The sequence below is a fragment of the Theobroma cacao genome, chromosome 2 (assembly GCF_053813885.1).
Source record: "Theobroma cacao isolate CCN51 chromosome 2, ASM5381388v1, whole genome shotgun sequence".
Classification (NCBI taxonomy): Eukaryota; Viridiplantae; Streptophyta; class Magnoliopsida; order Malvales; family Malvaceae; genus Theobroma; species Theobroma cacao.
In genome coordinates this window covers 44,537,591-44,548,546 of record NC_142640.1, presented here as the reverse complement: position 1 = coordinate 44,548,546, position 10,956 = coordinate 44,537,591, and the positions used below count along the sequence as shown (strand labels likewise).

The following is a 10,956-nucleotide window of genomic DNA, read 5'->3' as shown; positions in this document are numbered from 1 at the left end:
TAGGGTTTTTTTTTTTCAGTTTTATAAACGTTTCCATCACCTTTAGGCTTCACCCATGCATATAGTTTTTGGGTAAATTGTACTGTCAGTCACCTAATCTAAATTTTGAGATTTTTTAATTTCTTCATCCAAATTTGAAATATAAAAAATAACATTTTGATTATCAACATTACACAAATAATACATTCTTGATTATTCTGTCTTTAAATTCTAATAAACCTCCACAATGACATTTTACATTATCATTTTGTACCAAATTGGATAAGCTATCACATGCTCATAACAAAATGAGATAAAAAAAAAGGAAAAATTGTTATGAATATATATATGAATGTTCATTATGTCACAGTCCAAGAGTTCAACCTAAACTAGGCAATTTAGATAGGTCAAACAGCTCAGTAGATCAAACTCAATAGTGTAATTTGATTTAAACTCTTAGATTTGATTATGTATATCTAAATCTGTATGTAGATTAAATTAAATTAAAATTAAGATTTAATTTGAATATTATCTATCCAAATTAAATCTTTTAACATTATCTTTATCTCATAAATTCTATATAAATAAGGGATTATTATCATATAAATAACCTTCACTTCATTTGTAAATACACACTCAAAATAAGATCTTTTTATTTTCTTAATACTTTATCATATAACACGTTATCAACACGATTCTCAAATTTTTCAACTTTTGATATCATTTAGGTTTTATCATTATCTCAAAGTCAAAGTTTTATTTTTTCAACCTTTAAAAAGATTTTAATGGTTATTTTTAATTTTTGGGTTTTAGCAGATCGGGGTAAGTAGTTTGATATCTTTTAGGTGTTTTCATCTCTAAAAATTAACTTTATTGTGCATTTGCTATTATGTAGTATGTATTATATTTTGTTCCTTTATTTATTAAATTGAAATGAAAATTTGCTATTATGTAATATGTATCATATTTTAACCCTTGATTTATTAAATAGGATTGAGCATGCAAATATATATAATTATATATGATCTCTTTATTCTGATATTGGAATATGATTTACACAATACATTATTTCTTTGTTGATTCCCTTTTGGTGTTTTCATTCTCTAAAAATAAACCGTAATATAAATTTTGCTATCTTGTAGTATTTATCATATGTTTTTACTTGATTTGTTAAATCAGCTTGAGCATGAAAATATATAAATATATATATAATATAATATCTTTGTTCTAATTTTAGAATATGATTTTTTTGTTGAATTCTAACTATGATTTTACTTAGCATAAGTAAATCTATCTTTGATATTATGAGATTTTTCATAAAATATTTTAAATTGAGCATATGAAATTGACCTTATATGATATATATTTTTGTAACAAGTAGAAAACATTGTACTTTGGATAATCTTAAATATGTTTTGTTTTGAATTTCTTGTCTTTTTATTATTGAACAAAATAACGAACAACTAATGAAAAATTATAAATTGAAATGAATGCAACATTATTTAATAATTATGTTTATAGACATGAAAAACGTCGTTATAATTATTGCAATTGTGGTAGTTACACTAATCATTATTCTCATAATATGAATACTTTTACCCTATAAATTTTAATCGAAATTACACGAAAATCCATTAATTTTCAAAATAAATACTTCATAAAAAAATATTTTTTGATTGAACATATAAGCTCAACTATTAGTCAACCGTTAATATTTCCGTCAACTTGATGACATTGTAACGGTAAAAAAATAATTTTATCCTTAATTAATTTGTAAAATTACTATTATATAATTTTATTAATTTTTTTTAATTAAAAAATTTTCAATTTGGGGAGATGTGCCATAAGCAAGAAAAACCGATTTAAAAAATAAAAATTCTTGAAAAAGAAAAGGAACAAATATTCAAGACGCTCAAAAACAAGAAACAAAAATTCCATAAGAGACCCCTAACATAATTGATAAAATTCTAAAAAAAAAAATTATGTACCTAAAATTAATGAAAATGAAAAGATCTCAATAAATTTTGTCATGACTGAAAAAAGATGAAATTGGAATGAAAAAAACGTCGACCATAGAAATGATTGGCCGATGTGGATTGAATTGACTTGCAAAACGAGAAATTTTTGAACCTATAGTTCATACAACAAATAGTATAAAACGAGTAAAATATAAATGGGTATTTTTGCGAAAAAAAAATAAGAAAAATAAGATTGTGAGATATAAAACATGACTTGTTGCACAAAATTTTACCCGAAGACCTATGTAATTACATTTTTATATTTAATTAGTTTGACAATGCATGAATAGATTAAAATACATCTAATGAATATAACTACAACCTATTTGTATGGCTCAATTGATATCAATGTCTAGACGAAAATCTTTGAAAGATTTAAGTTGCTTGAAACATATAATTCCTAAAAAATTTATTCAATGAAATTAAATAAATAATTATATGGATTAAAACAATCTGAATGCATGTATTATAATTACCTTATTGAATTGTCTTAGTAAATATTTGTTGAAAGATTGCATTAAAAATGATCCTATATGCTTTTGTGTTTATATGAAAAAATTTTAATCTAAATTTATCATAATTATTGTTTATATCGATGACCTAAATACCTACTAACACCTAATTTTCTTAGGTTTTATTATTTAGTGCTTGTTTGACCTGACTTTTTTTCAACTTACCTACCTCTTAAAAGTAAAAGTCAAGCCCAAACATAAATTTTGAGAAGCTATTAAAACTCCTCATAGGAGCTTTATCTTTTTCTTCTTTTAAAAATACAAAAAAAAATTTATTTTTATTTCAAAAATATCCTCATCTGTTAAAAATAATTACAATATTACTTTTTTAAAAAAATACATTCTATGATAATTTTAATAAAAATTATAACTTATAAAAAAAAATTTACCAAACAACTTTAACTTAATTTTAAAAACTATTATTTTTCATAAAAGCTATTATTTTTCATAAAAACTTCATAATAACTTTTAAACTAGAAAAAAATCAAACCAAACAGACTCTTAGTTTGATTTTGATTTGATTTCTTGTTTATTTTAGCTTATATTGATCATATACTAATTGTTTTAATTTGTTTTGGAGCACGTGAAGCAGAGGAAATACTCCAAAATAAGAGAAAAAGGAGTAGAAACTGAAACCAAGGAAGAATTTTGTAGTTTGCAGGCGAAACACGTGTCTCCTGCTAATTGACTAAAATTGATACAAATCCAGTTCTATCCGGTTTCATCAGAGGATTGGTCGATTCTTGACCAGTTTGACATCCCTCTAGTTTAGTTACTCCTTCAGAACCAAATAGGGCAACGATTTCCAATTGGACCGTTCCCATCCACAGATCCAATTTAATATTCAGAACACTGAAGAATTATCAATAAAATTGAGATATGTAAATCATATAAGTTTTCTAGTATACTGTCAAAGGGCGATGTTAGGCGCCGTTGACAATGTAATCCACTTACATCAACATGGTTGAAATTTCCAAATAAATAAATTTCCATATTAGGAGATTTGTTGAACCCTAACTAGGTTACCTTCTCCTTTGAAAAAGCAAGCTTATGAACAATATCCTTGAAATACTTTAGATGCTTGTAATGTATTCTGCATCCTAATTCCTAAGTGCTGCCTTAATCATTCTACATGAGCATAATGCAGAGGACAAACCTAAATATCAGGGCTTTAGCCACTTTGTGAAGGCAATAACTGCAGTTAAAGCCCACAGTCTGAATTCTATGCAGTGTCACTATCATATAAGCTTGGTCACAGGCACTACTGCCTATGGAAACAATCATAGCATAAGTATTAAGCCAATCTGATAAAAGAAAAAAAGGTATACTGCATCTACATCAAGTTAAACTATTTTACTAACCAGTATGAGGCACTCGTTGCATTGACTTACAGTTTTATGTTCCATCATCAAAGAACAACATTTCTCAACAACCTCTCACCAGTGGTTGAATATAGGTACTTTCAGTCAAATTGCAAAGGTGCTTTCAAAGCGATAGCTTTAGATTCAACTTTGGAAGTAGCTATACTTCAACTTTGGAGCTGCAAAAGCCAATCACGGTGCTTCTTACCAACTCACATGACTAGATAACATGAATATTGTATCACCTTTCAACCAAACCACAAGCGTTTCAGCACGTTGAATTTACTTGGACATTATTTCTGGCAAACATATATCACTATATCATATATGTAACAATAAAAATTTTCAACCGAAGAATGTTTTACATTCACTTGAGGTCTCACCCAAAAGATGCCAGAAAGAAACAAAAATTCTTGTACCAGGTGTGATATGAATCAAAAAATGATGACTTCATTTAACACATACCTTCAGTTTTCAATGAAGACTATCCATATTTTTATGATTAAGTGATGGATGTGGCTCTTGAAACTGCAAAGCCATTAGCAGGGACAATGGAAGAGCAGCGAATGTTATCAATTCTGTTTCTACGGAGTGAATTTGGGTCTATTCCTGCCTTATGAGCTGCAATAACACCTATAGCTTCCCAATAGTTTGAGACCTTGACCTGCACAAAAGATGTCATTGCTACTGTTATCAAGTGTTTATGCTTTTGATTTTAACACTAACTATGATTCCACTGCATTAAGTGATTGAAATACTTGCACTTGATTTGTGAGAAAATGATGGCTTTTTAATGCGTCTCTCTTTCCATTTCAAGGAAAAAAATCGTCATCGGTATAAATTTTGATAAACCCTGAAACTAGTTTGCCTTGTTTAACAGAAATAAATTCTGCACTCAAAGGATTGAGAAGGTTTCTTTCCTCAACTTTAGAGAAGCAAACTCTATGGCAAACAATCCTTTTCAACAATAGGTGTTTCTAGAGACAATAACTCACACCATTGTTGTAAGGTTGATGGAGGCAATTAAAACTGAAGGGGGCGAATTAAACTAAGCTGATGAAAGGCTTATACGCTTTATTTTAGAACATGAATTTGGATTTCATTTGTTATAGAAAATGTGATGATGACTACACATATTACGTATTGACAGTAAAATATTTAAAAATACTGAAGTACTGTTTGAGAGAGCATGAGATGAATTTCAAATTCACTTTATTATCCAACCATTTCAAATTCACTACTTTTTTTTTTTTGAAAGGCAAATTCACTACTTAATAGATATGTAACAAATCCACATATTTGAAAATATAATCATAAATGCACAAGTTTATACTAATTTGAAATCCAAATCCTCCATTTAACATTCAAGTTCCAAACACAACCATGATGTATTTACTAAAACATAACTATGATAGTAAATATCTATATTACATGATCCATGAACTGTTTAAAATGTTGCAAATTAGGCCTATAAAGCTTTCCAAGGTTATACAGCTTACATGGCATTTCTCAAGTAAATAAAATTTTGCATTTAAATTAATTGCAAAATCTGAGACCACAACATTTTATGCAAATGCAGAAAATCTGTTGTTTACTGAGTTCAAGGCACACAAAAGAATAGTTTAGAACATGTGCCTTGAGTCACCCTAAGGAACCTCTACTGTCACATAAAGCAACCACCTTTAATTCCCAAACCTGAATACCTAGTTACTCAACCAGAAATTAAACCAGGCAGTTAAAACAGAAAGAGGCTGTTAATATGAGCATCCTTTCTATTAAGAAAATCTTTATTCAAAAACCTGTCTAAAGAAAACTATTCAATGAAAATAGAAAGAAATTGAAAACAAAAAAATTGAGCCAAGAATTAGAAGCATACCACTTTGATCCCAAGTTTATCTGCAGTGTCATTCAGAACTGTTTCATTTTCCTCCACACAGATTATTAGAGGCTGGAAAGGGGTGAGGAGGGGAGGGAAGAGAAGAAAGGACTGTCATTATATATTAATTGAAGCTAATTAAAATTATCATGGTTAAAATTAGAAGATGCTTTTGGTGGATCAAAAAAGTAAGATACCAAAAATGCTAAAGCATATTTCTCTTTAATGAATTTGCCAGCCATTTTGAACCAGAAAAGAAAAAACATACAAAGTTTGCCTTAAAATTAGTACCTTATTTTTCTTGTTTCTTGCAAAAGCAAGAGTAGCATGTCCTGCACAAGCATCTATTGGAAGAATAATGCTGTCAACATCACTTGCCAAGATACAACCTTTCTCTGAGAATTCAGGGTTTTTAACCAAGTACCGTGGAGCGTTACTTAGCCCCGCAAGCACACATGGCAAAAATGTGTATCCTATCTATTCAAAAGGATTGGAATAGACATAAGCATATAAGTGTGCAGGAGAGTGCATTCCTGCATGCATACATGTGTTCGTGAAAAGTTTGTATCCATGAATATTCACACAGAAATTGGCAGAATAATCCATCATATGATTTCTTTTGAATTGTCTAATCTATTTATTTATTTCCCATGTTATAGCATTACTCTTTCAAACCCTCCCTTATTCCAATTACTAAGAAAAAAAAACTTATTGATGCCATCAAAAGACAATAGTGCTCATAAGATTTGTTACTCAAATCTGTGAACATGGCATACACCCTTTTTCCATCTTTTCTAATTTTATTGGCTTAATCTATGAATATTTCATCAATCAACCTTCAAAATATTTCCATCCACGAAGTATTTTGGCCCTTTGGCCATCTATTCTAGTTCATTTATTAATAATTCAGGCTCCATTTGATTGTTACTTTTGCTACTTGCTTTTGGCTTCTGTAAGTTAAAAACAACCACCAATTAAGGGCTTAGTTGTTTAAATTGATTAGGAAGAAATAATTCACATCTTGAAGAGGACAGCTCCTAAAGATAACATGTTTTTCTAAGAAGATATGTTACTCAAGAATAGTAAGAAAAGGCTTATGCTGTACCGAAGTTCACATGCCAAACCCACAAAAGAAAAATGAAAAAGAAAACACCCAGTCACACATAAACATGCTCAAGCATGCGTAGCAAGAGAGAGAGCAAAACTTCTTTTCCTAAAGCTTCACAAACCTCCTCAGCAGCTGATTTTGGGCTAAGAGATGAGGTTAAGGGAAGGGGAGATAGTGCAGGCGCATGTGCACAAGGTATCTGAAATTCCTTCACCACAAGATGACTTATTACTGCCTCCACTCCAGCCAATATATCTATTCCCTGGAAGCATGTGCATGATAAAGAGTCAAATAAAAACCAAATCAAAACCCTATCAACCTTTATAAGTGACATTAGCAGTATCTGCCATCCTTTTTAATTTAAAGATGAAAAAGGAATTGGTAGCTAATTGAAACTTAACAAGAGAAAACCACATACAAGAATGAACCATGAAGGATGGAAGGCAAGCCACGTGAAGAATAAAATCATTTAATATTTTCTAGGTTTAATTGTAATTTTTTTACATAAATTTAAGATAGTTTAGATAATTTGGGTTATTTTATTAGTTAATACTTTGCTTATTTCTCAAGTATTAGGGTTTTAAGGTTACATTAGCTATTTTGCTTTTCTTATTAGATTTTAGGGTTTAGCCTATGAAAAACCTATATTCTTTCACTTTCTAGTAGGTTTTGATTTATGAGATGTTGATTTTTGGATATTTTGATATTTAGACTTTGAGAATTCTTGAGATTTTGGAGATATTCATACAGATTTTTATATTATCACTGGATTGTTATTGTTTGAGAGTACATGTTAAACATCAATAATGCTTATTTAACTTAATACACTTTGTAAGTGTAAGGCAAATATAGCATTGTCTCAAGCTAAGCTCATGGGTACAGAGTGATCACTTAAAATTAATTTCAATGCAAATCAAACTACCACCAACTTACTAACAGGACAAAAAGAAAGTTGAGAATAAAGGGAAAAAGAGTAGCATTACTAGCATCTATTCTTTTATCTATGACATTCAAAAGCCAAAAATATCAAAACTACTTAGAAGACTTCAAACCATGCTAATTCTCAGGTAATTTGAATAAATTTATAAACAAAACAACCGATTGCATACAGCTGCAAAGTTGGAGTTTTCAGCAAAGAAAAAAATCACAGAAACTTCCGCCTTCTTTGTGCACATATACCAGAACTTCCAAAGGGTAAACATAATAGATTCTTTACACCTTACTCACAACGTCAAGGAGAAGAATAATTGCCTTACAATTCCTTGTCTATAGTCATCAAGGTCATCCACTTCATCATCTGGGAAACGCCCAACAACCGCAACAGCATCCACTTGCGATCGTTTGACTAAGTTCTTAACAGCCCGCAGTAAAGAATCAGGGTGTTTAATCCTACCTGTTGATTGCCCAGTTGTTGGATTGACCCACTTTTCCACCTGCAAAACTTGTTTTAGTTTATAGAGCATTAGATTATTCTCTTCTTTTGACTTTATAAAGTCAAATAGATCAACAACAACAATTTTACACAATGACATGCCAAGTCCAACCTTCAGCTGACACAACGAATCAGCACAAAAATTGTCCCTAAAACATTTGAGCCTGAAACTTTTTGTTTTTCATTTTTCACAATTGGCAGATTGAGTTCAGCACCTAAATATCTCTTCAAAGCTAAATCAAATTTGAACCTCTAATGGGGTGTCAGTGACAACATATTCAACAACTGGCAATCCAAGGGAAGCCCTTGAGGCATCAGCCACCTGCAAATGGCGGATTTGAAGGTACTCTTCTATGCCAGCATCAAGAACCAAGCCCACCTGCATCAAATCAAAGCTCAGTACAGTTAAATGCTAGCCACTAACAACAACAAGATATAAAACTCATCAGAGTTATAATGCTTGTTATATCCCATCTCAAATGGAATAGTCATCTTTCTTTTTAAAATGTCCCAAAATTATGTCTTTTTTTATTGTGAACACCCAAAAGTCTAAGCTCTTCCTTTTTCTAGTTCTATATGAATGTTTAGCATTAAAAATTACTGAACATCTGTTTTAAAATTTTAATATTATAATTAAGCAATTCAAAGTTCTTTTTAAATTTGCATACCAAGAAACTCAAACGTGAAAATTGAACTTGAAAGGGACATGATTAAAACAAGCTAGGCATGAGTATTTGAGAATTGGGTAAAAAAAAAAAAAAACCTTGTTTTGATGAACAGGTTGCAGAGCCCATAAGCCTTGTGCGAATCTGTCCAGAGCATAACCTTCAACATACATTACATTAGGCATGGGCCAGTATAGCATTGCTGCATTAAGAACCTGCAGAATTTTAATAAATAATTCCATACCTCTACATTAGCATTAAATTTATTTCTAGTGCTAAAAAAAAAAAAAAGAAAAGTCTTACATTAGGATGTGAAATGAGACAATCAACGACGGAGGATAAGGCGCGAGCAACGGGCAGAGCATCACCAGCAAACCCTCCAATGCTGGCACCCACTCCCGTTGGCACTATCATTACGCTTACATAGTCCCTCTTACACTGAATCCCACCCCCAACCCAGGAAAAAAAAAACCTCCTCAGAAATTATATGTACGTGCTATCAAAAAGAAATGGAAAATTCTTGTCAAAATTTCCGTTAAGAAAATGAAGTCACTGACCTTGTTTATGGAGTGCGGAGCGTAGCAGGTGATACTTGGCCGAATGGGCGGTCGTGATTTGGTAATGAATCGATTATGGGTGGGCAGTGACGTACGATATAGATGGAGAGCTGTGGCTGCTGCCATTTATGGCGGAAATATGGAATGTTATGCCAGCCGTAGCCGTGACTACTACGTCTTTCAAACCAAGAGGCAAGAAGGAGGATAATGCAAGCGGATTGACGGTCTGGCCCCTCATAATATTTTTTTGGACTTTTTTTTTTATTTTAATATGAAATACAGTTTTGATGAGTATTATTTTATTTTTTTTTTGGAAATAAGGGGCATTTCATTAAAGACCAAATCGTGAAAAGTCTCACTTACTCATAATACCTCCATGATGTTAAATTCACACATACTTTCTGCACATTGGGAGAACCTCATTAAAAACCTTTCATGGTAAAATATAGTGGGACAAAAACCCACAAGAAGGAAAAAAGTGTACTCTACTCAACATGCACTCATTTTAATTCAATTAACATCAACAGAATACAAATATATTCCTCGTCCTGACTAACAACTCAACTAACATTGGAAGGCAACTCGTTACAATTATTCCATAATAAGATACCCTCCTAAGTATGCTTAGCATAATGTGCAATTGTATAAGTTGCTCGATTTACATCCTTTAAACAATAATTAATTTGTTTGCAATGAGACTTTTCCATTAACATGCAGCAATCCTCAACTATATGGCTTAATCTGCTCGTATCGCACCTATCACCCACCCATTTAACAACCTGTTAGCAGTCCATCTTAGCCTCATCTAGGCTTAATTGCTGCTTATCGCATATAAACAATGCCCAAGATAAAGCCTTCAGCTTGGCTTCTACAATAGATAGCTCTTGTGAATAGACATTCAACCCAAAAAACACCACTATACCATAGTTATTCCTAACTATGAAACCTGCACCAACTTTCATCACTTGGTTAGCTTTAAAAATGGCAAAATCAAAATTATCTTTAATACTAGTGGGCTTCCTCCATTTACACACAGCATTCGTCACCCCATATTGATGATCTTGATGTACAGAATCAATCATTTCCATAATATTTGCAGAATCCTTTCATCACTCTTCTCCATAATATTTGCAGAATCCTTTCCATAATTACAGAATTATTTACTTGCAGAATCATTGACTATTGACTTGCAGAATCAATGATTTCCATGATTCGTGGCTAGAATTCCTAGCCAGATTGTAGGACATTTCCTTCATTAGCTTATATGGTCTTTATTACACAGATTGTGATTAGTTATAGTGTTCTGTATATAAAGGTGCATCACCGGCTATCAACGTATAAAAAAAATAAAATAAAAATATTCTGATTTTATATGAAAGTCCTCTGATTTTATATGGTATCAAAGCGAGTTTTTTTTTTTTAAATCTGTTTTGCAGGCATGTCTAGAG

General features: G+C 31.1%; 1 protein-coding gene across 3 annotated transcripts; it reads right to left on the bottom strand.

The window, feature by feature from the left end:
- Positions 1 to 3,479: 3,479 nt before the first annotated feature.
- Positions 3,480 to 9,734, bottom strand: LOC18609752 (uncharacterized). Of its 3 annotated transcripts, none has more exons than XM_007045038.3 (10): positions 9,509 to 9,734; positions 9,255 to 9,389; positions 9,050 to 9,166; positions 8,537 to 8,665; positions 8,111 to 8,287; positions 6,976 to 7,116; positions 6,038 to 6,223; positions 5,747 to 5,818; positions 4,336 to 4,534; positions 3,480 to 4,169 (listed from the first exon to the last, which is right to left on the bottom strand). In XM_007045038.3, the coding sequence occupies exons 1-9, from the start codon at positions 9,632 to 9,634 to the stop codon at positions 4,373 to 4,375; spliced, it is 1,245 nt and encodes a 414-aa protein (XP_007045100.2). In that variant the 5' UTR covers positions 9,635 to 9,734; the 3' UTR covers positions 3,480 to 4,169; positions 4,336 to 4,372. The 3 variants fall into 3 exon arrangements, with proteins under 3 accessions (XP_007045100.2, XP_007045101.2, XP_017971815.1); XM_007045039.3 differs by having other exon boundaries at positions 3,480 to 4,115; XM_018116326.2 differs by having other exon boundaries at positions 3,480 to 4,049.
- Positions 9,735 to 10,956: the final 1,222 nt, after the last annotated feature.

Coding starts and splice junctions, on each gene's coding strand:
- LOC18609752 (XM_007045038.3), bottom strand. CDS start 9,634: ATGGCAGCAGCCACAGCTCTCCATCTATATCGTACGTCACTGCCCACC. Junction 9,390..9,508: donor CTCCGCACTCCATAAACAAG/GTCAGTGACTTC, acceptor GGTGGGATTCAG/TGTAAGAGGGACTATGTAAG. Junction 8,288..8,536: donor TCACTGACACCCCATTAGAG/GTTCAAATTTGA, acceptor CAAGTTTTGCAG/GTGGAAAAGTGGGTCAATCC.